Source organism: Penicillium psychrofluorescens (assembly GCF_964197705.1).
Source record: "Penicillium psychrofluorescens genome assembly, chromosome: 5".
Classification (NCBI taxonomy): Eukaryota; Fungi; Ascomycota; class Eurotiomycetes; order Eurotiales; family Aspergillaceae; genus Penicillium; species Penicillium psychrofluorescens.
The window spans coordinates 112,127-135,025 of record NC_133443.1 but is presented as its reverse complement, the minus strand read 5'-3'; the positions used below and the strand labels follow the sequence as shown (position 1 = coordinate 135,025).

Below are 22,899 nucleotides of genomic sequence, written 5' to 3'. Positions count from 1 at the left end.
TACATATTCCCAAATTGCACCCTTTTTGTGCCTGTATTCGTCTGTAATATTATTGCACTGTCCCACTGTACCGGTGTACACACTCTACTTCCAAGCTTGTCGAGTATTCGGTGCTCATTGTCGCGATAGTTCGGTGCTCATTGACGGCCACCCCACCTGCCCCTGCCCCTCCGGGCGACGGGATAGTTGCTCCCGCGTTCGGGTCATTGCCACCCGAGGGCTCGGTATAACACGATGCCAGTTTTAGAAGAATAGTTAATGGTATTTGATGATTCGCGATCAATGTGGAGTCAAAAAGAAAGAAAAAAAAATGGCAATGGCTAATTAATTCCAGAACACGACACACTGTACATTGTCTCACCCGGCGTCCACGCTTATGGTCGCTTATGCGGACGCGCCGATAATGATCCCGTTCGGCAACTCCAATCCAATGGGTAGGCCGCAAATAAATTTGTCCGTGTATGGACTGCCTAGCTTAGCAGCGAGCTTTTCTTCGACATCCTTGTACATGTCATATCTAAATAGGCAAGCAGAATCAGCAACGACGGGTTTGATTGGACGAGGGGGGCAGCATACGCGTTCATCTCTTCGATTGTCAGCACTTTTTTCGTGTCTTCCACCTTGTAGGTAGGGATATCTTTGTTGAATGAGAAGCCTACATGATGAACATTAGTTTCGTTCTGTCTTTCCATGTCAGTGACTGGCTCACCAATGCGCTCATTGATATTATACGCCGCCTTCGCAGCGGCGGCTTGCACTTTTGTGACACGCGGGAGTCGCACGTCCTGATACACAGCCAGCATCTGGGGAATATCACCGGAGAAGTACCGCGGGCTAAAGAGAATGCCCAGCGCCGCGGCATCTTCAATGGCCATGCAAGCACCCTGGCTCTGATGCGGCATCATCGGGTGTCCAGCATCGCCGAGCAGACAGACATTCCCCCGCTGAATATACGGATACGGATCATGCACCCACAGACGCCATGGCTGGATCTCCTTGCCAATTGCCAGATGTCCAAACACCTGTCGGTCCAATTGGGGATAGGGCTGGAGCAACTCCTCGACGGGCCGCGACTCGGCGCCCCATGTCTGGTTCGTATAGTCGCCATGCTCGCGCGGGAAGAAGCAGTAGTACGACAGCAGCTTTCCACCGTTGCAGGGTGACAGCACAATTTTGTCCCATTTGCCCTCCTGTCCGCCCCAGTACTCCAGCGCGCTGTCCTGCGAGTAGTCCACCAGGCCGGCCTTGATGGCATCTTCGGTTGACACGTTGGCGTGCAGGCAGCTGGAGTCTGAGGGCCGCTTCTCTGGCTGAATTCCCAGGATGCGGCGCGCGGTAGACCCGATGCCGTCTGCGCCGACGATAAGGTCGTGTTGCGCCGTCGATCCGTCTTCGAAGCAGATCTTGCCGGTCTGGAGATTGATATCCTTGCACTGCACCACATCAGTGTTTGTGTCGAACATTTCAGACGTTCAGCTTACACGGTGGTTCACCAGCAAAGTTGCAGGAGTGCCCGGTCCTTCTTCGCCCATCGCCGACTCCTTCAGCATGGCATGCATATACTGCCGATGGAACATGTTGTACACATATCCCCACCGCTTCTCATAGTCACCCAGGTCGTACACGCTGACCGGCTCCCCCGTCTTCCAATCCCGGTTAATGAGCTTCTTGAGCACGACTGGATCTCCTTTGGCCACATCCACCCCCCACTCGTGCAACCATCGGGTACCGTTTGCCGCGCAGGAAACCGATGCACCCACCTCGCCCGCAAAATCGGACTTCTCGTAGATGGTGACCTCGTGGCCTGCCCGACGTAGGGCAATAGCAACGGACATTCCGCCGATGCCGCCACCGACTACGCCAACGGTGAGCCGTCTCCAGCCTGTCGTCATGGTCATTTTTTGTTTCGGATGTTTTGTGCTACTGGATTGTCTACTGATACTACAGCGGCAGGGTTGGCGTTTATAAATATAAATTGGCTCTGCGGCAATCCCCTCTTTCGTGTCGGTTCCGACCCCCATTGTTTGTTTGTCGATACACGCAGAGTGGAGGATTGTGTCGAAGGTTATCAACGGGTGTCGGTTCGGAGTGGTGCGCGGGCCGTACCCCTCGCACGAGCCGCCAGATAAGCTACCGCAGAAGGAACCGTGAATTAATCGACGGCTGGACTGTCTATAATAAGGTATCAGGTGGTAGGAAATGAATCTTGTTTGACCTTTGCGAAAAGGCGAGATTATGGACAGTCATGAATAGATAGTATGCCAATTACCAAACCAGATATGTACATCTGAGCGTATCTGCCACTTCAGTAAAACAATCAAAGCGTCACGGACGGCTCGGTGAGAAAAGGAAAACTGTCCCACAGCGGTAACTCCATGCCCTCCCAATCTGGAAATGTATCCACGATCGGAGGTGTCATCGTTGTGGTATCATCCGAGGTGATCCACGGATAAAGGGAGCCGCCCTGTGCAAGTAGAAGCGGAGTACCGCTATTAGCTTGGCTATCAGCCTCGCTGGATGCCCGCGGAGTAGCCGGGTTTTCGCTCAGACTGAATATCCGATTGACATACTGGCTTCGCCGTTGGCGAGCCTGGGCGGCCAGTCGCTGGCGCTGCTGTGTCACGGCTGCTTCCAGCAATGTTAGGATTTCGAGGTAGTGTGCTGCTTGGGCTGATTGCTGGGATAGCATGCGTAAGATGGCGAGAGCACTACTGAAGGCACCATCTACTTCAGTATCGACTTCTCGGTGCGAGAACATTGAGAATCCCAGGACCAAGGCTGCGGCGAAGACGAAAGCCCTGCGTCAAATATTAGCGGGGACCAACCAGGCAGAGCGGATCGCCAACTTGAGAATGCGCATGTTCCGTAGCAGTAGCCCCGATTGATGGACTTCCAAGCACGTCTGTAGCATGTACACGGCCGAGTCGATGCATGCAGACGCCAGTCGGGAGTGCGCCGGATCCTGCTCCAACGGTTCACTGGGTACCCCGGCCGATAAACTTTGATGCAACCGGGCCAGCCGGATGCTCAGTGCGGATATGAGAAACGGACGAGTAACGAGGATGACGGCAAAGTGGTACGAGCATGCCACATGCAGGTTGCCTATAACACGTTCCTGAGCAGAACCATCGTCATCATTTTCGAGAGATGTAGTTCGCAGTGAGTCTGGTAAGCATTTACTCCAACGATTTAGTTTGGCGAGAAGCATATCGGCTGTCTCCATGGACGCCGCTTTCTCGCTGTACAAACGACCTATGATTTCATCCAATATCAAGGCTAGGCGATACGATGCGATCAATCGAGTCTCCGTGGGCGTAGGCGCTGTCGGAGGAGCTTCTCGGCGATCCTCTGGCAATAAAGACGATGTGGCCGATGGTCGGCCAAGTATTGAACTTACAAGCAGATCAAGAACACACAGGCTCATCCACACCCGGGACCTGTTCCGGGAAATCAGCCGTGTCTGCCTGTTGTCATTAGGGAAATTCATACCTTTCCTGCTGCTCAGTACGGCTGACAGTCTCCGAGGAATCAGCGTGAAGCCCTAGAGCAACGGCAGCTCGCGCTGCCACACCCAGGTACATGAAAGCCGCGTTCCGGCGGCAAGCACCAAGCATGTAAAACGACATGAGAAGGAACACTCGAACAAGATCCATACTCGGGTCCTCCAGCATATTGGCAAACGTCCTGGATTGGCCACGGGCAAGGAAGAACCGTTCAGCCTGGAGACTACTTGGATCGTGAGGACATGACTGGGCTCCGATGGCAATCATCAAATCGCCAATGGCCGCCCTGGTCTTTTCCCTATCGGTTTTGGGCAGGGTCGCATCTGACAGAGTTGTATCGATACTGCATCCAAAATAGAGAAAGCCACTTATCTGCATTGCGGATTAGTACAAGACCCGTATTGGAAGTATCCAAGACCCACCGCTGCGTGATAGTTCTGGATATACCGGCGCTTCTCGTCCGCATCGCAGCGTTCTTCAGCAAAGTTCAGCGGGTCATGTTGAGCTTCTGTCTCGAGCATGTCCTCGCTCTTGACATTGTGAGAGAACTGAGATGGTCCGATGTGCTGATTGACGGTTTCCCGCAGGAGCTGCAGAAATGACAGAGAAGCAGCTTTGCCGACATATACTACGAGTTATCAGTCAATATGACCACATTGTCCGCGGGGGTGGTGACCTCCGACCTCGTTCGCCTTGCAAGTTCCGTAGCATGCGCGGATGAGTCTGGTGAGTGGCCTCCGGGGATCGGGAACTCGCCTCGAGGGCTTGGGGATCTGGATAAGGGAATCGGCTGGTGTTGTGGGAGACGGTCGGGCTTTGGATGCCGACTGTGTCTGCTGAATCGTCCCAGGTCGGGCCCGCATCCACTACTGATCGTGAGACGGTAGTCGGGCGGCTGCGCTGTCCGGTATCCGACGCGGCCTTGAACGGTATGCAGGTACGGCCGCGTCCTTTGTAGAGGCAGTTGGAGCAGGGAAAGCTACCGCTGCAGCGCTTCTTGGAGGCGCGACACGCGGTACAGGCAGTGTTTGCCCTTAGACGATTCGCAGGAAGGACCTTCGGGCGCGGCATATTTGATCTCTACCTCAGGTAGTCATAATGATGTTGATAGAAAGAAGGACCTCTCTCCCACCCCGGAAGTCAGCCTACTCCGCAGTGCGATAAGAGAGATAAGAGGTGCTCGGGCCGACGACGCGAAGCCAGACCAGTCCATCGCAGGCAGAACGTAGATTTTTACATAGAGCAGCGTCTATCGTGGTACTTGGAGGATCATCCCCCCGGTTATCCCGCAAGTGTGGTCGGAGATATATATTTCTGGGAATCACGCGTGATGTCCCCCAATATATTTCGTGTCTTTCACATCGAGGACAGAATTCATTCATCACGGAAACTCCCTGAACGGCGGATGTCGCCGATTTAGTCACTAGCGGAGCCACTGTTGTCGCCTGGTCGCCTTGTGCTCGGGAATAGTGCTGGTTACTACTGATTACTACTGTACTATACTCCCGTCGCAGCCAATTTCGGCGGCTCGAAAACTCTTCTCGGGAGCCCCCACCCACGCATCCCCGATTGGCCCCCTGCCCAGCAAACCATGCAAACGCCCATCTCTCGCTTACGCTAGCGCCCTCCCGGCAACCGCATAAATAGCCGGCTCTGCCCCCGAAGTTTTCTTTTTTTTCAAGCGACTCTACGTGCGTCTCCCTCCCCCCCTACTGTTTCCGCGGCCATTCTTGCTGACCCCTCCACAGTTCAAAGAATCACTTTAGAGTAGACGTCCTCTTCTAAGCTCTTTAAAAGAGCCACAGAATCTCCACCCTTGCTGATGACTGCCATGTCCTCGATGCCCTAAAGTGAAACCGTTTGGACTCCCGCCTCGACGACCCGTGTGTCACGCGTGCTGCTTCGGCGGTGTCTGCGTCACCGCGCGGTTGTCCAGGGAGTGGTGATGATCTTGACCTGGTCATGGTGTCGGACTTCGGTCGGCCGGGCCTGGTGGGCGTCGAGGAGGTCTGAAAGGTGTTGATTTTTCGGTTTTCGTTTTTAGATAGTCGTTTTCGTTGATAATCCAATTGGAAGTAAAAAAAAATGAAAAATTCAACCGAAGAAGAACCTGTGGCACACTCAATTATCCTGCACTAGCAAAACTCTTACGACCTAGAGGAAGAACGTGTTTGCCAATCCAGTAAAAGGAGGATAGTATTCGTGTCAGAGACACTGCTCTCCATGCCGGCAGACGGCAGAGAATAGTCGAGATATATATCTTGAATTGGTCACAGACAGGGCGTCGTTGATTTCGATTGAGCTTGCCGTGGCATTTCAACATGATTGATTGGGTACCAAGCTAGTATTTCGGCTCCCTCCACGCATTATTCAAGCCTCGCTCGTCTTCTCACTACCCGGTCTCTCACTAGTCGGTCCTCCTTTGGATCCTTTGTTTCGACCTCCCCGACCACCACGCGAACCCCTGGATGATGCTGGCCCGCTGCCCTCTGCATTCCCTGTCTTCGCTTTATTCCCTCCTCCGGCTGGTGGGTTGGCCTTCCGCGCTTTCTCACTCGGATTGGCTTTGCGCTCCAGTACGACCACTTGGCTCTGCGCGACAGACACGGGACTGGCGGCCATAGCCTGCTGCAGGCCGGCCGGCTCTGCAAAGTCCACATACCCAAACCCTTTCTTCTTGTCAATCTCCACCTTCGCAACGGCCCCAAACGGACTAAAAGCCTCCTCCAGCAGCGACTCCGTGACTCCCTGCGACGGATTCGCATGTTTCAGGAACGCCTGGGTGGCGGTGGGGGTCGGACTGGCGGCCGGCTTGTTTTTGGCGGCTTTGGAAGGTTTCGTGGGCGGAGGAGTACTCGTATTCGGCGTGGCAGCATCGGGTGTTCCGCGTGAGGATGGCGACCCTCCGTCCTTGGCCTTTGTAGAACTGCCTTTGACGGACTTGGGAGGAGCCTCGGTCTTCGATCCATCTCCGGATGGACTGGATTCGGATTCAGCCTTTGCTCGTCGCCGGGCCCCTGCTGGCGAAAGCCCCAAGTCGCGTTGGAGGATCTTGGCGGCAGCAGCGACATTCCCACGCTCTCTCTTTCGCTCTGATGCACCGGCGCCCTCTTTTGTCGCGGTGGCACCCGATTTGCTGGACTTCGCACCTCCGGCGCCTGCCAGCTTGGCCGCTTTTCCAGCTTCCTTGGCTCCCTTCTCGCCTTTAGCCTTTTTCTCTGAGACTGTAGATCCTGGGTCCTTATCTGGACGTTGTAACAGCTTTTTTGCGTGCACCTTCTCCAGCTTTGATTCCTTGTCGGCCCGCTTGGAGGATTTCCCAGAACCGTCTTTACCCTTGGTTGCCTTTTTGTCCTTGATGAATTGCACCAGAGGCGTAGTTGTCACCGTATCTTTCTTCTTCTCTTCCCCATCCACGGTGTCTACGGGAGCTGATTTCGCGATCGGCTGGGTCAGACTCTCCAGGAACGCAATGAAGTCTGAGTCCTGGTCAATCGTGCCCTGGCGAGCATCCTTGCGCACGCGGCTCCCGGGAGTCTTGGCGTAAGGTGCAAACTCCAATGTGGGAGGTCCAAGCAGTACAGGGTCGTGGGATGTTTGGCGAGCATCCTGGAAGGATGTCTGGCGCACTGTATCGGAGAAGGGTGTAATGCACTCGCTCGACACGACATGCACGTAGGCTCTGGCGGGACGGGATGGTTTGGCGGGACTATACAGACATCAGGATTCAATTCCGCAGTGATAACACCAAGACGGTGCGCCATACTCTTTCGACACTTTGCCCGGCTTGTACTGGAGCCAGTCCACCTTTCCACCCCCAACCGTCCATTCGTCTCCCAGAGCACTCTCTAGTTCGGATTGGGTCAGTCCCGGAGGTAAACGTCGGATCACGAGCTTCAGGCGTGGTGTAGGTGGCTTCGACGCTTTCTTCGCCGGAGCAGGCGAGGCCGCTTTCTGGGTGGCCGCGGCGGGGATCTGAAGCAGTCCCGCCGTGGGCTTCCCGGCGGCGGGCTGGGCCATAAAGGCGCAGGAGATGGATCGGTCGGTTGCGGGGGGTCACTTGAAGCGCCTGAAAAACGAAAAGGAATCAATAGCCGCAACTAGGCAAGACCGGGCTTGGAGTGGATGCTGGGTGTTGAAGGATGCAGTCCCGTTCGATCGCAAGCACCCCCGGTTCGCAACAGATCAAGCGGAATGTCGTGCTGAGTCAGCACTTCACAGACCCTGCCGCAAAAGAGAGGAGTGAAGCTACGAAGTGCAGGTTCTAGGTGATCTGGATACTGTATACATTCATTTGCTTTTTACACCCCAGGCAAACGGTTCAGGACTGTCCCGGAACTATCACCATAGGGAGCCATGATTTGGTCTCTTTTGGCTATGGGATGCAGGCCGATGTAGTTGAAGAGTCGTCCGAGACATGTATCTCGGGCTGGAGGATGAGCGCGCTGGATACCTCACTCCGCGCTTCAGGACGTGGATGCCGCCTCGATAGCCTTGTGCTTGTTCTTGTTCTTGCCCTTTGTGTAGACGCGCTGATCGTTCGGGTCGAACCCGCCTTTGCCCCAGTACGCCCACTCTTCCGTCTCGCGCATGTAATCCTCCGGCGTGAAAGAGGTGCCATCCGCCTTCTCCTTCTCCAGGAGCTCGAAGAAGCGTTCGTAGTTGATCCGAGTGTGCCATTTCCCGTCGACGTGGAAGCGGTTCGAGGCAATCAGTGCGCAGCAGCTATGCGCGTGCTCGGCTGCAATCCCGTAGTGCAGACCACGGCGCTCCAGCTCCGCGTTCAGTGCGACGACAAAGGTCGAGACCTCTTCATAGAATGGGACATTCTGCATGGTCAGACCCGCGCCGGCGCTTGTGCTGGTTCCACAGAACGTGACACCCTTGACCTCGACGAAACATGGCAGGGCCTTCTCCACCAGGTTGGCGTACCCTATCACTTCGTCATCCACGTTGAATCCCTTGACCAAGGTCAGTCGGAACACCGTGCGCTGGGCATTTCGCTTTTCCCGGAGAATGTCCAGGCAGCGCTGGAACCGCTCCCAAAAGTCACGGTGCAGCGGCCGATCGATCTTGCGAAGGCTCTCACGGTTGCTAGCGTCGATGGAGACATAAAGTTGCGTAACGCGGCTCAGCGTCTGCAGCTGATCGGGATGCTGGGCGTTGCACACTAGAAAACTGGAGATGCGCTCGGCGTGTAGCATGTCCAGGAATTCATTGATGTGAGGATAGAAGATGGGCTCGCCGACAAGACTGAGGGCGCAGTGTCGAATGCGCATCGCCTCTGCGAACCGCTCGGCGCGCACCCCGGGCACACCACGCATCATCTTGATTTTCTGGTAGTGGCCTTCCTTGATGCCCTTGAAGATTAGATCGGGCTTGTCCACTTGCCAACGCCAGGTGGTTCCCACCGGGTTCGTGCCGTGGCGCCAGCAGAAAATGCACTTATTGCTGCATGACAGCGACGGGGTCGCTTCCATGCACAGATGGGATCGAATGCCATAGAAAGAAAACTTGTAGCACGACCCTCGCCCCCGCAACGCCGACTTGGTCCAACGGCAGATCTTGACACCCGAATGGGACCCCACAATGGTATAACCTTGCTTCGTCAGCGAAGCGTATGTTGGTGATGTCTTTGGAACCATCTCCTTGGCGGTCGCTGCCGGTGCAACTGACTTGCCGGCTGTGGTGAAATCAACAGGAATAGGGGCACCTCCCTGGGCATCACCGCCCATCCGGATGTCTTCCAGATCCACCATAGTTGGAGTTTTTTCTTGATCCTCGTTGCCATTATCGAGATCCTCTTCATCACTTTCCGCGGCGTCTCCACTGCCCGGGACACCCTCACCGAGCCCGCCGTTCTCCAAGATGTCACATAGAATGTCCTTCAGTCCGCGAGACCACTCTTTCAGCGCCTGCTCTGCGTCACTCTTCACATCTCCCATTCCCAGAGGATATGCGCGCTTGCGCCCGGTGAGCTTGGCCATCCATCGGTCGATCTCTGTGGCTTGCGAGCAAAAGCCTTCTTCCTCGGTTGGCCATTCCTCTTTATCTCCAAATCCAAATACCGAATAGCCCGCGAGCTTGGACAGTGAGCCGGTGTCAATGCGGAAATCGTTGTGAGTTTCGTCCAAGTGGGTCAAGAACAGATTGATCACGCTGTCAATGTTGTAGGTGGGGATCAGGATGCAGTAAACGTAGCGGATGCCGGGGGAAGAAGCTGGCGGCTGGGGAGCCGAGGTGAAAAAATCGTCAAAGTCGATGTAGGCCAGATCCTGGATCTGGGGGGGCAGGATGCCACGCCCGCGGTCCTGGGGATCTGCTCGTTCTTGCGCCGCGGCACGGAGATCCTCTAGAAGCATGTGGGCATACCGCTCAGTCGTGGTTGTCAACGAGGCGTAAAAGATGATGGGCTGAATGAACGACACGGGGTGATTGTCTTGGTCTGATACGCGACGCCCGCCAATCGTCTTCGCGGGCTTCCTCCCTTGCACGCGCTTGGGGCCTGTTGCTGGCTTGATTGGTTTCTCGGAACGGGCCGCCTCAGATTGGATCTTCTCCTCGTACAGCGACTGTCTCCGGGGCGACGATGGGACGGAAACCGACGCGGGGGTCTTGGATCGGGACTGGGCTCTGCGATAGACATGGAAGACGAAGAGAGCAGCCAGCGTAATCAGCAAGGGTAGCCGATAAGCGTGCCAAACGGCCAGCCAGCTGGTGCCTTCCATGATTTCGTGAGTTGTTGAAGTGGGAGGCCTGAAGACTCCGTCGTTGGGTTAGGGTTCAGTCGAAGAAAAAAGTTTGGGGCGGGGCCCAATGGAGCGGAATGAACAGTCAGCAGCAACACGATCTGACTATGTCTGCATTTCATCGCATTTCATCCGACCGAGAAAGTACCAAAATAGCATCCATCAGACCCTGAGCTAGGATTCCTCTCTTCTTCCTGCTCGTGCAAAACGGCCTCACCCCCAAGTCGTCTCTCCCGAACGGGCCTATCACAAACGGCGCTAGGACCGCTGCCATGTCGTAGAGTTAGACACCCGACACTACAACTGCATTCTGAGCACAGACGGGTCACATAGTCTTCACGACGACACAGGCACTCAGCCGTGCAGATCCGGGGTTCTTCTTAGGGGCCGTCCATCTCCACTGCTGTTCCTGGCCAACCAACTACATACTAACCCTGTCAGCCTCGTCGAGGGGCCAAAACTTGGTTCATTGGAGATACGATGGAGCCAATGGGAGCAGACCTGGTATAGGGCATTCGTCGTGGCTTACACGCTAGCTGCGCCGTGCAAAAAATAAGCCAATTAACCAACGATGATGACGTTAGTATTTTGTATGTAGGGATTTGGGGGTCCAGCGTGTTGGAGATGAAACAGGGCGAAGCACGGATGGGCCCTGCGATGGTAACCCAATTAGGCAAAAATTCATGCCTCCGGTGCTATACCTCACGATGCCCTTTTTCGCCCAGCCCTACTACCTGAGAGTTCTGGATCTATTCTTGGATGCCGCCCCATTTTCCGACCGAGAACAGGATAATGATAAATACAGGGCTATGGGGACAGTTCAAGTTCTTTTCTCCCTGTCATCTCATTCACTCAGCTCGCCGAGACTTTATTTAACCCTACTTTTTTGGACTGCACAGCAACCGACATGGGCCACCAGGAGACCCCAAACATCTTCACTGGGTGCCATGCACTGGGCAAGTGGAATACTCCGTACGACTATGTCCCTTGGAAGGCTGCGGGCGTTGTTTTCGTTCTCTTCTTTGGTCTTTCGGGGGTTGTCCACATGATCCAGTTTTCCTGGAAACGGACATGGTGGTGCTCTGTGTTCACCATTGGATGTTTGGGTATGTTCATCTCGACTTTCACCCTCCCCGGACACAGAAGCTGATCATATTCATAGGGGAATTAATTGGCTGGGCAGCTCGACTCACGTCCGCACATTGCCCTTACAATTCGACCGCGTACCTGATTCAGATTTCCACCCTCATCATTTGTGAGCTCTACCATCTGCCCCTACCTGGCGAGTTGGAGACGAGTTATCGATCTTCCCTCGTAGTACCTAATCTCAATTCGAATTTGACCGAATAGCATGCTAACAATCTTCATTGATTCTTCTAGCCCCCGTCTTTTTCACCGCGGGCCTCTATATCCTCCTGGGTCGCTTGATCATGGTGGCTGGGAGGGAAAGTTCCTACCTCTCACCCAAGGCGTATCTCTGGATTTTCTGCGTCGCGGACTTGATCTCTCTGCTGATGCAGGCCGCCGGTGGTGGATTGGCTTCCATTGAGTCCAGCGCACGTAAATCAACGGCTCTCGGCTCTAACCTGATGCTGGCCGGTATCGTATTCCAGACGGCTTCCATTACCATCTTCGTCATTTGCGCTGTCGACTTCGTCCGTCGCACCTCGCGCCGCCACCTCGACCTGCATCGGAAGTCACTGAATCCTATGCTATACGCCATGTTCTTCTCGTTGACTTGCGTCTACATCCGGAGTATCTATCGTGTTGTTGAGCTGGCTCAGGGTTGGTCTGGTTTTCTGATCACCCACCAGGTCTACTTTGTGGTTCTTGATGGGATGATGATGGTGCTCGCTGTGGGAGTCTTCAACTTTGTTCATCCGGGATGGCTGCTCTCCCCCAAGAGCGAGTTCGCAATGCCCAAGAAGGTATCGACTGTCTCCTTGGATAGGTCTCCCAACGTATCTTACGCCACCAACCCAGCGTACCCACCGACTTTGAATCCTGCCTACCAGAGCCCGCAGTACCGGTTGACCCCGGTTCGGGACAATTGAGCACAAGGAACTCATTGAACAACAATAAAAACGATGACATTGGGTGTTTGGGATAGGCGCACGGCAGTTTCATGTTTTTCCATTCTGCTTTTCCAGAACGGCATCTTTTTGCTGTCTTTCTTCCGCCGCTTTGTGATGATTGGATCATGATAGATCTTGAATTCCATTTCTTATTTCCCCTGCACACGGTATTCAAAGTATGGAATCTACGGACGTATGTTGTATCGACAGAATAGGATCCAATGGAATGATCAAGGCCGATCAATCCGGTAAACCACTGGAGCCACATTGAGATAGGCCTCATATTCAACATCCTCCCCACAGTCAATATCATAATGGTAATGTCCTCCTTTCGAGTTCCCATCCTCTTCAAAGCAGTGCGTGTGTTCCATTCGAAGCTCCAGGTTGTCCGGATCGGCACTATGCAATACCGTTAAACAAACAACCGGTGCTGTGCAAACATGATACTTGAGCCATTCTTCTTCCACTTGCTTCCGATCTCGGAATGGTAACTGGTTCGGGGCTGGGAAGTCAGGCATAACATGAAAGTTGGCACTCCCGGATTTTAGCAAAAACGCCCCCCCAAGACTAATGGCCCGAGTGTCACCGTATGCATCGCGTAAGCTCGATCGGATGCAATCAGTGAAATTCTGCGGCCCAGTGCGCGCTCGAGCGGTAACTTTGATAACCGTCCCGGTGGCGCCATCCGACCCATATAGGTTCATCATTAGAGCGCAATTTGTGCTCGAGGTTTTGCCACATCTAATATCGCGGTTCCCGGACCGGTCTCGGGTAACTTCAACAACGCGAGTCCCATTCGTGACCGTGAGGGAAGCCGGGTCGTCGAAGTTTGGTGAAAAGCCGTCCTTCTGCTCCCAGGCAATATTCGGTGCCAATTCCGCGTTCTGGCCTATATCCTGAAACGGCGCGGCCCCCGCTCCGAGGATGAACCCTTGGCTCGGTGACATCCGCATCTTATCCGCCAGAGATAGCAGAGAGTATTTGGCTCGCAGGTTTGGGGTCGGAAACAAATTTTGACGACCGCCAACATCTCCAATGCATGGATTGCCCGACAGGCCCGGTGCAGCCAGTCCAAAAGGCGGTTGGCGCAGGTCAGGACATTGCACGGCTTCCGCCTTTGCAAACACGAAATTCTGTCGGAGACCGTGTTCTATGACGTGTGACAATTCTTCCAGAGGCGGGCAATCGCGGTGGTAGGCGGTAACGATCATTCTGCTATCTTCCGGGCAGGGTTGTAGATTACATGAATCGGGCTCGGGGATTGTGCCGAGGCCGCGGCACGGGCCTCTTATACCGGCCCCTCGTCTTCGCGCCGGACATTCTGCTACGATTCACACGGGTATTATAGTGTGACTCGTAATTCGACCAGTTCTTCTAGATCTGTCGTCGAAGGCCGTGGCTCAGTCATTTCTGTTCTGGACCTCGAAGGCCGTTCACTGTTTACCCACCCCGTCTCTCTCGCTGTCCTCAACCCCAACAATCACACGCTCGCATTCCATCACCCTCCATGGCGGCCTGGGACGACAAGGATGTCCTGGTCGATCGTCGTGTCTATGAGGAGCCTCGTCTGCGCACGTACCATGTTGCTCCCATGCATGAAAAAGTCCAAGCTTTCAACATCCGACCGAGCTTACGGCACGTGCTCCTGGCCACGATGCTGATCATGGCCATGGTGTTCTGCTGGCCCGGGGGCCACCGGCATCCCATCGCGGAACTACCCATTGAGCAGCGCGTGCACAAGATCCTCTCGGGGACGCCACTGATCGGTAAGCCGCGCGGCGTTCTCGCTCGCAAGACATAAAGCCTGACTTGCCACAGACGGTCATGACGATCTTCCAATCATAATTCGGGCACTCTTCAAAAACCACATCTATGGGGATAATTTCACTTCGCTGTTCGTAAATGGCACCATGCCCTTACACGTGGATCTCCCTCGCCTGAAGCAAGGCATGGTCGGGGGGACCTTCTGGAGCGTGTACGTCCCTTGCCCGAAGGACTGGTCGGATTTTTCGGATGAGAACTATGCAGGAAGTATGTATTTCTTTGTGATCGTTCTTGAACTCGGTACTTATAATGTTTAACAGGTGTCCGAGAGACCATGGAGCAGGTGGACGTGATGTCGCGTGTCCAGCGAGCTTACCCTCATGTCTTCTCTGCACCGCCCAACGGTACGACCGCCATGAGTGCGTTTCAAGACGGTAAGGTCATCTCGCCGCTTGGAATCGAGGGCTTACATTCTATCGGAAACTCACTGGCCCACTTGCGCATCTTTTACGAGCTGGGCGTCTCCTACGCGACCCTCACGCACAACTGCCACAACATATACGCCGATGCCGCCGTCGTGGAGCTTCCACAGGGTGGTGCGAAAGTGGCTAAACCTCACTGGCACGGAGTCAGCGATGCAGGTCAGAAACTTGTTTCTGAAATGAATCGCATCGGCATGATCGTCGATCTGGCGCATGTTAGTGTCGACACGATGCGCGATGTGCTGGGCGCGGGCAAGACTGAATGGCCGGGTAGTCGGGCCCCGGTGATCTTCAGCCACAGCTCTGCGTATGCAATCTGCCCGCACCCGCGCAACGTGCCCGATGACATTCTGGCTCTGGTTCGAGAGAGAAATTCGCTGGTCATGGTCAACTTCTCGCCGAGCTTTATCTCGTGTACCGCATCCAATAGTACTGATGGTTTGCCGGAGGATGATCCCGCCAACGCCACTTTGGAACGGGTTGTAGACCACATCATCCACATCGGCACCGTGGCTGGCTTTGACCACGTCGGGCTGGGCAGTGATTTTGACGGCATTCCGACTGTCCCACAGGGGCTCGAGGACGTGTCCAAGTTCCCGAACCTGATCGCCGAGCTGTTGCAACGAGGCATCAGTGACGAGGATGCAGCCAAGGTGGCCGGAGGGAATCTACTTCGCGTGTGGAAGGAGGTGGATCGGGTGGCGCTGGAGATGCAGGCCGCCGACGACTCGCCGGCCGAGGATTGAAACCATGCGATATGATGGTTTTGGTTGGACATATCATGTGTCAGTCGCATGAGACATGACACGATCGATTCGCGAGCTATATTGTTATGCTACTATCGTAGGTTCTCAGCAATGCATCGCGACTAAAATGGTCACATTGTCCGGGGTTGCAGCGCCCCAAAAAGCTCAAACGCGCGGAGGATGTTAGGAGCTTGGTGGCCGATACAAGCCAGTGGGAATTTGTACGGGCCTTGTCCTGGAGTCAGCGAAAGCCGAACATCATCCTCTACAGCCCACTCGAAGGCCTGATGCTCCGATGCCTCCATCCGGACGAGCATGTCCTCGTACGGCACAGCCTTCGACTGATGCATTGCCTCGTGCACCTCGACGATGAACGTATATTTGGCGATTCGTTCCTTGGTGCCATCACTCCGGCGTGTATGCAGCCAACTATCCACCGCAACCAGTTCGACGATCCGCGAAACGTGTAGGCCACTCTCCTCTAATACTTCCCGTACCACACCGTCTAGCAAGGTCGCGTCAATCTCAGGCTCGTAGGCGCCTCCAGGGCCCTCCCAGCAGCCGCCCATGGAGTCCGTACGCGCGCGTTGCAGGAGAAGAATGTGCGGCGTGTGGTCGGCATCTTGGCGCGAGCAGGTGGAGAATGTGTAGGCGCCAACGCCGAAACTATCGAATTCAGGTCGAGCTGTGGTAAAGGCTGCCAAGGGCTGCTTGAAGTACTCAAGATGTGGAGCGACCGTGTAGGAGTCCATGGCGAGTTTTGATGACCGGACTGGAGATGGAGTGTGGTTGGTTTTTCTTTCCGTATTTTAGGCTCCCCGCAGCGACTGTGAGCGGGCTAGCCACTAATCCACCGTTTGCGACTGCTGTCCTGACTACTGCATCTCCGATGCGGTCTTCCGATCTGACTTCGGAAGAAGGCACGCAGGCCAAGGGTCTCGTCGTGCACGGGCATCGTCGGAAGTGGTCGCCCCCAAGTCCTTACCCTCTGAAGGTGGGGTTGCGGGGCATGGTCGGGGTATTGAGACGCACGGCCAATGGCACGGCGGTCGCCCCCCGGAATCCCGATAGTTTACGAGCCGATAAGATCGCCTTCGGATTAGGCCTCGGAAGTAAACTCTCTTCGTTTATTTAAGGCATCGGGATGGTCCTGGGGTAAACCCTCAAGTTCGAGCCAGTGTACCGTCTCAAGCCGTGTTTGGAATATCCTTTGTCGTTACCATGCCAGGCGCTCTTCCCACAACCGAAGGCCAGGTCGATGTGCTCATTGTCGGAGCTGGTCCCGCGGGCCTCATGCTGGCCAACTGGCTGAGTCGTACCGGACTCAGTACTCGCATTGTCGATAAGCGTGGCACTAAGGTGCGTGTCCATGGATAGTACAAATAAACTACAAGTCCCTAACCACACGCCAACAGATCTTCAACGGCCAGGCGGATGGCTTGCAATGCCGCACCCTGGAGATCTTCGACTCGTTTGACTTTGCCCATCGGGTCTGGCGCGAGTCGAACCACATGCTCGAGATCTGTCTCTGGAACCCCGATGAGAACGGGCAGATCCGCCGCTCGGACCGTATCCCCGATACTATCCCCGGCATCAGTCGTTTTCAGCAGGTCGTGCTGCATCAGGGTCGTATTGAACGGTTTTTCCTCGATTCGATCAAAAAGCACAGTGACATTGACGTTGAGCGCGGTGTGCTGCCCACGGCCTTTGACTTTGATGACAGCAAAGCTGCCGACTTCAACGACTACCCTATTACCGTCACTCTCCGCACGCTGTCCGAAGAGGACGCCATGCCTCAGCAGCAGTATCAGCACCAGAAGACGGCCGACGGCCAGTCCATTGCCAGCGATGGACTCTTTCGAAGCAATTTAACTGCCGATGATACTGATGACCTCGTCCGCGCAGCAGAGACCAATGCCCGTGCTGACCAGGTTGAGTCTGTCAAAGCCAAATTTCTCGTCGGCTGTGACGGTGCACACTCGTGGGTGCGCCAGCAACTCGGTTTCAAGTTAGAAGGCGACTCGACAGACTATATCTGGGGCGTATTGGATATCATCCCCGTCACTGACTTCCCGGATATTCGACAGCGCTGTGCTATCCACTCCGCCAGTGCTGGCAGCGTCATGGTTATTCCGCGCGAGAACAAGTTAGTGCGTCTGTACATCCAACTACAGGCGACAGAGCATGCTCAAGGTGGCGGCAAAGCCGACCGGTCGCGGATTACTCCGGACATGATTCTGCAGTCCGCACAGCGTATTTTGCACCCGTACAAACTGACCTACTCCTACTGCGATTGGTGGACAGCGTACCAGATTGGCCAGCGAGTGGGCGACCAGTTTTCGCTGCACGAGCGCGTGTTTTTAGCCGGTGATGCCGTCCACACGCATTCACCAAAGGCTGGCCAAGGAATGAATGTCAGCATGCAAGACAGTACGTGTGCTCTTAATCAATAATTACAGCAGTGTACTAACCTTGGTCGTAGCATACAACTTGGGATGGAAGCTTGCGCATGTATTGAAAGGGTACAGCGAAGGATCTCTTCTTAAAACCTATCAGTCCGAGAGAAGACGAATCGCTCGGGACCTCATCGAATTTGATCACCGCTTCTCCAGACTGTTTTCGGGCCGGCCAGCGAAGGATGTTATGGATGAAGAAGGAGTCAGCATGGAAGAATTCAAGAACGCGTTTGAGAAGGGCAATGAGTTTGCCAGCGGAATTGGTTAGTGTTCTAATCAGTGATTCCTGTTAAATACTGACAAGGTGACGCGCAGCGGTCAACTACGGCGCCAGCGTGATCGTTGCAAAAGAAGGTGACAGCGCAGAACAAGGTGACGGCACAGATGTGAGGACCCAGGAATCTCACCGGGTAGTTAGCAAGCCACAATTGGCGACAGCAATTCCTGTCGGCAAGCGAATGCCCAGTTTTAAGGTGCTCAATCAATCGGACGCCCGGCCGTGGCACTTGCAGGAACTACTGAAGAGCAACGGCCGCTGGAGGATCATTGTGTTCGCCGGCCAGCTAACAGCTCCACAAAATATGCAGCGTATGAAACAGCTAGGGGCACGACTCGGGGCGCCGAGTTCGTTTCTGCATCAATACACGCCGGCCGGCCAGCCGATTGACAGCGTGATCGAAATTTTGACCATACATGCCGGTCCACGTACGAGCTTAGAGCTGCTGGACTTGCCAGAGGCTTTCCACCCGTACAGTGAACAGCAGGGTTGGGATTATTGGAAGGTATTTGTGGATGATCAATCGTACCATGAGGGGCATGGCCAAGCTTATATGAATTATGGCATTGATCCCAGTCGTGGTGCTAGTCTCATCATTCGACCGGATCAATATGTCAGCTGGGTAGGAGAAGTGGATGATTATGATGAGATGGCACGGTTCTTCTCCGGTTTTATGAAGCCGCAGACTGCTGGAAAAGAGGTTGATGCCGCCTGAGATGGCTATTACGGACGACGTGTTGGGCGTTTGCTCATGATGATAGGATCGATAAATAAGGCGCTGATTTTGAATATATAAATGGAATCTATAAGGATACTCCGCCTCACTCCGTCTCAGATATGCAAAACGTAGATCAGCCTTTGGACAGAAAGCATCAGAACAAGCCTGGAATGCCATCAAAGTCTGCTACCAAGCGAGCTGGATGCTCGATAGTCATTCCCTTTGGAACGGAATGAGTTTAAGAATCTCTGGTTGAGTTCTGGCAGCGACCAACCTACGTTTGACGTTTCAAGAATCCGGCGAAAAATTTCCCAATCTCGAGATACTCGCCGAGGTTCACCACGGCAGAGACGTCTGGCATTCAAAGTCAGCGGATATCAATAGGAGAACAGAGTAAAACCACTGACATTGATCTGGGCGAACGATAACAATGGCTCCTTCTTTTGGATCAATGCCTAAGAAGTCGTAGGCATGACCATGTGTCAGGTTGTAGGCCTCATCATCATAGAAGATCTTGTGCAAGTCTGGCAAGCAGCGTTAGCAGTGTATCTGGCGTTGAACATATAGATACTAACCTCTAGTCTGATTCTTGCCTGACACCGGGTAGAAACACTCAGGAATCTGCTCGAGCTCAACATCGTGGCGCTTTCCATGGCCCACCAGAATGGTCTCAATCAGGCTGTCCGCATGGGCAGACTGAGGCGTAAAGGAATGAATAGGCCCATCAAGGGAATCCAGATATTTTCCGAGCTGTTTGGCTGATTAGTTAATTCTGTAGACATGATCCAGCGACATAACCTACCGCATTCAGCTTTTCTTGGCTCGCCGGAACGGAAAGGTCGCCCCCAAACACTATCACACGCCAACGGCCATCAGATTTGAGGGACTGCATGAGTTGCATGGGCTTGGAGTCGCAGAATCGGACGATCTGTGCGCTGGGCAGGCGCATGCCAACGACGACATTTGAAGCGAGTTGGGTCAATTCCAACGCTGCCGTGATGGGCGAGACATCATACTTGGCTGTCAAGCCTGCAGTATATTTGCCTGACTTGGTAAATCCTTCCTGGAACTCGGCCGGGGTGGCCTTCTTTCCAGATGAGCTGGACGAAAATAGTTTCGAAAAGTAGCGGTCAAAGTTGATCAGGTCAATGGCAACCTTCTCGCGCTCCAGAACATACGTCTTCAAAATTTCGGGGACCGCCAGCCCCGTCAGTACCTCACCTAGCTTCCAACCAATATTATATCCATCTTGTAGACTGACATTCATTCCTTGGCCGGCCTTGGGGGAGTGGGTGTGGCAGGCATCCCCAGCGAGGAAGACGCGGTGATTTTTGTGGAAGAAGTCGGCATGCCGTTGGCCGATGGCGTACGCCGACCACCACACGGTCTCAACAAAGTCCACTTTGTACGGGTGGAAGATACTTTGCGCTTGTCGCTGCAAATTCTCTAGCTTGACGTCCTTGGGGTTGGTCCCCGGAGGCAACTCGATGTAGAATCGAGTCAGATTGTTGCTCTCACCCTCACGTGGAATGACCAAGATATTGCCCGCCGCTGATCGGATGGTGGACTTCTTGCGGATGTCAGGGAAGTCTGTTCGCGGCACCATGTCCATGACGCCCCAGACGGCATCGCTGCTGTCCCCGATCATCCTGTAGCCAAGGGCTTTGCGAACAATGCTGTGAGCCCCATCGCAGGCCTATAATAGAATTAGCGAGAACTGTCAGATTTCGGGTACAAACTCACCAGGGCATACTTGGCCGCGAAGGTTTGATTGACCCCATCCTTCTCCGCCGTCACCGTCACCGGGTGGGCATCATGATCCGCCACAGAGGCGCTGTCCACCTCGACGTTGGTTACGTTGTACCCGTAGTCAATATCCTGGTCATTATATTTGCGCATGAGACCAATTAGGAGCGCATTCATGCGCGCCTGGTTCAGAATGACATGAGGCTGGTGCGACAGCCCGGGCTTCACGTCGGCGGCGCGTCCAGTGCGCTTGATTATCCCCGAGCCCTCGTCGGCCCAGAAACTCACCTCCAGAACGTGATATGCATCGCGCAGCAGTTCTTCGCCGACGCCAAAACTCTCGAAGATTTCCACAGTGCGGCACTGTACGCCGTCTGCCTGTCCCATCTTCATCGGACCGTCGCGGCGCTCGAGGACCTTGCATTTGACGCCGTAGCGTGCTAGCCAGGTCGCCGCGCAGAGACCCGCCGAGCCACTCCCGCAAATGACTACGTCAACTTGTTCCATCTTGCGATTGCAGTTTATGCGTGCCGAAAAGGCCCCCGAGCCCCCCCCCATCACTAAGTACTTGAGCCAGCACGGGATCAACTCCGAGGGCGTCGTCCTCTGGGCGAATGGGCGGGAATCATTCTTCTCCACTGCGTCTTTGTCATCTCGGCAAGCTGTTTCCTGCTCACTGCCGATCACCCATTCCTCGGGTTGTGCTCCGGGGTCTTCTAGATCATATCCTTGGTCACTTCTATCATGGAACTCGGGTCAGGTCATCTGCAAAACAATGCATGGAGGTCATTATATTTGGTCTAGAATCATTACAGAAATGCATCACCCCCTCTCCCCCGTCCCGAACGCCAGCGCCGGTTATAAAGCTCGTGGCATCATGTTTACAAAAAGTACTCACTGCGGCCGGGTCGTGAGGTCGGCACATGTCGCTGATCATCCCCGACGGCGCTAAACAGCTTGAAGGCGGGCTTCAGATTCTCGTCGATCTCGCAGACCGACGCCAGGTTCCCACACCGATAGCAATAGTTCGGTGCGCTCCAGACGGTGACGACGTTTTGGTTGGAGAAATGGTACTTGTACCCCTCATTGACCAGCTGGTGTGCGCGAGCAATCAGGGAGAGATCGTTGACATGGCAGAATTCGTCGGCCACCCGGTCACCAAATAGCCAGCCTAGGATGACGGTCAGTCGACACAGTGATAATCAAAGCTCAGTCGGTCTCACCTGCACCCCGTGGGCTGACAGCCCAGGTCTCGACATCGTCCGGATCGGACCAAACCAGATCGCAGAAGGCTCCCTCATGGGGAATCTCCTGGGCGCGAGCCACCACCCGGACTTGATCCAGCGTGCGGATCTCGGGGCTCAGCCCTCCGTGAACACACAAGACTTTGCCGTCGATAATAGCCCCCAGCGTCATGAAGTCAAAGACCTGACAGCAGGCCTTCCAGACCGAAGCACTTCCGTACTTCTGGAAACATTCCTCGTAGAACCCATATACCTGCGTAATCTGTCGAGACTCGTGGTTGCCGCGAACTAACGTGACTCGATCAGGATACCTGCAAGAGCTCCGGTCAACCTGACTATCTTGTCAAACACACTCGAAAGGCACCTACTTTGCCTTCAGACACAGTAATAGTGTCAAAGTCTCTAGACTGAAATATCCGCGATCCACATAATCCCCTAGAAAAACAAAGTTGCGATTGAGCCGGACATCCTCGGACCCTGCAGGCGATCGACTGCGAGCATCGTTGGAACCTGTCTCGTCGTCGTCGTCATCCTCGTGCGAGCTGTCGCTGGGCCCGCGGAGCTTTTTCCGGATCTTAGGGTCGGTGATGGTAGAAGGGGGCTCGAGGTCGGCGGAGGTGATGATCGAGGGGGCAGTCTTGGGGGCGTCGAGCTCGGTGCCATCGGGCATGCCGCCCGAGACCCGGAAGAGTTCGAGCAGATCGTAGAACTGACCGTGAATGTCGCCGCAGACGGTGACGGGGGTTGAGACGGGCTGGATGTTGGATTCTAGGCGGCGTCAATAAACCAGGACAGACGATACTGGGAGAACGGGGCGCGTACCCTCCATCATGTACTCCTTGACCATCTCACACAGCTGCTTCATGTGCGGTTCGGACAGGTACTTGCAGTCCTTGGCTGCCTCCAGCCATTCCTCGGGGCCAGCATTGCGTTTCAGCTTGGCGGGACCCGGCGACGGGACCTTGCTGTCAACCATGATGACGATGGTGATTGAGAGAAGGGAAGAAGAACAAGGGAATTCGTTGTTCCCCGCAAGGAAGGGACCAGCGGATGATGACATAAGCACACCTGTAGCTTGCTAACTCGACCATCCATCCCATCCCATCTATTTCTCGCATCTCTACTCTACTCTGCTCTAC

General features: G+C 54.6%; 10 protein-coding genes across 10 annotated transcripts; 3 read left to right on the top strand and 7 right to left on the bottom strand.

The window, feature by feature from the left end:
- Nucleotides 1-384: 384 nt before the first annotated feature.
- PFLUO_LOCUS7324 (uncharacterized protein) lies at nucleotides 385-1,892 on the bottom strand (the record flags this gene model as incomplete). Its single annotated transcript, XM_073784956.1, has 4 exons — nucleotides 385-517; nucleotides 577-655; nucleotides 710-1,433; nucleotides 1,482-1,892. 4 exons carry the CDS (start codon nucleotides 1,890-1,892, stop codon nucleotides 385-387), a joined length of 1,347 nt encoding a protein of 448 aa, XP_073641359.1.
- Nucleotides 1,893-2,317: 425 nt separating this feature from the next.
- PFLUO_LOCUS7323 (uncharacterized protein) lies at nucleotides 2,318-4,214 on the bottom strand (the record flags this gene model as incomplete). The annotated part of the gene is made up of 5 exons (XM_073784954.1): nucleotides 2,318-2,798; nucleotides 2,826-3,437; nucleotides 3,490-3,875; nucleotides 3,926-4,131; nucleotides 4,187-4,214. The coding sequence occupies 5 exons, from the start codon at nucleotides 4,212-4,214 to the stop codon at nucleotides 2,318-2,320; spliced, it is 1,713 nt and encodes a 570-aa protein (XP_073641358.1).
- Nucleotides 4,215-5,873: 1,659 nt separating this feature from the next.
- PFLUO_LOCUS7322 (uncharacterized protein) lies at nucleotides 5,874-7,523 on the bottom strand (the record flags this gene model as incomplete). The annotated part of the gene is made up of 2 exons (XM_073784953.1): nucleotides 5,874-7,212; nucleotides 7,270-7,523. The coding sequence occupies 2 exons, from the start codon at nucleotides 7,521-7,523 to the stop codon at nucleotides 5,874-5,876; spliced, it is 1,593 nt and encodes a 530-aa protein (XP_073641357.1).
- Nucleotides 7,524-7,969: 446 nt separating this feature from the next.
- On the bottom strand, nucleotides 7,970-10,231 carry PFLUO_LOCUS7321 (Fe-S oxidoreductase; the record flags this gene model as incomplete). The annotated part of the gene is made up of 1 exon (XM_073784952.1): nucleotides 7,970-10,231. One exon carries the CDS (start codon nucleotides 10,229-10,231, stop codon nucleotides 7,970-7,972), a length of 2,262 nt encoding a protein of 753 aa, XP_073641356.1.
- Nucleotides 10,232-11,159: 928 nt separating this feature from the next.
- On the top strand, nucleotides 11,160-12,306 carry PFLUO_LOCUS7320 (uncharacterized protein; the record flags this gene model as incomplete). Its single annotated transcript, XM_073784951.1, has 2 exons — nucleotides 11,160-11,358; nucleotides 11,633-12,306. 2 exons carry the CDS (start codon nucleotides 11,160-11,162, stop codon nucleotides 12,304-12,306), a joined length of 873 nt encoding a protein of 290 aa, XP_073641355.1.
- Nucleotides 12,307-12,557: 251 nt separating this feature from the next.
- Nucleotides 12,558-13,538, bottom strand: PFLUO_LOCUS7319 (uncharacterized protein; the record flags this gene model as incomplete). The annotated part of the gene is made up of 1 exon (XM_073784950.1): nucleotides 12,558-13,538. The coding sequence occupies one exon, from the start codon at nucleotides 13,536-13,538 to the stop codon at nucleotides 12,558-12,560; it is 981 nt and encodes a 326-aa protein (XP_073641354.1).
- Nucleotides 13,539-13,834: 296 nt separating this feature from the next.
- On the top strand, nucleotides 13,835-15,319 carry PFLUO_LOCUS7318 (uncharacterized protein; the record flags this gene model as incomplete). The annotated part of the gene is made up of 3 exons (XM_073784949.1): nucleotides 13,835-14,093; nucleotides 14,146-14,358; nucleotides 14,412-15,319. The coding sequence occupies 3 exons, from the start codon at nucleotides 13,835-13,837 to the stop codon at nucleotides 15,317-15,319; spliced, it is 1,380 nt and encodes a 459-aa protein (XP_073641353.1).
- A 131-nt stretch (nucleotides 15,320-15,450) lies between these two features.
- PFLUO_LOCUS7317 (uncharacterized protein) lies at nucleotides 15,451-16,071 on the bottom strand (the record flags this gene model as incomplete). Its single annotated transcript, XM_073784948.1, has 1 exon — nucleotides 15,451-16,071. One exon carries the CDS (start codon nucleotides 16,069-16,071, stop codon nucleotides 15,451-15,453), a length of 621 nt encoding a protein of 206 aa, XP_073641352.1.
- A 137-nt stretch (nucleotides 16,072-16,208) lies between these two features.
- PFLUO_LOCUS7316 (uncharacterized protein) lies at nucleotides 16,209-18,767 on the top strand (the record flags this gene model as incomplete). Its single annotated transcript, XM_073784947.1, has 5 exons — nucleotides 16,209-16,431; nucleotides 16,548-16,678; nucleotides 16,735-17,749; nucleotides 17,802-18,038; nucleotides 18,091-18,767. 5 exons carry the CDS (start codon nucleotides 16,209-16,211, stop codon nucleotides 18,765-18,767), a joined length of 2,283 nt encoding a protein of 760 aa, XP_073641351.1.
- Nucleotides 18,768-19,044: 277 nt separating this feature from the next.
- PFLUO_LOCUS7315 (uncharacterized protein) lies at nucleotides 19,045-22,736 on the bottom strand (the record flags this gene model as incomplete). The annotated part of the gene is made up of 9 exons (XM_073784946.1): nucleotides 19,045-19,124; nucleotides 19,178-19,294; nucleotides 19,346-19,520; nucleotides 19,573-20,466; nucleotides 20,514-21,232; nucleotides 21,415-21,687; nucleotides 21,740-22,071; nucleotides 22,129-22,528; nucleotides 22,583-22,736. 9 exons carry the CDS (start codon nucleotides 22,734-22,736, stop codon nucleotides 19,045-19,047), a joined length of 3,144 nt encoding a protein of 1,047 aa, XP_073641350.1.
- Nucleotides 22,737-22,899: the final 163 nt, after the last annotated feature.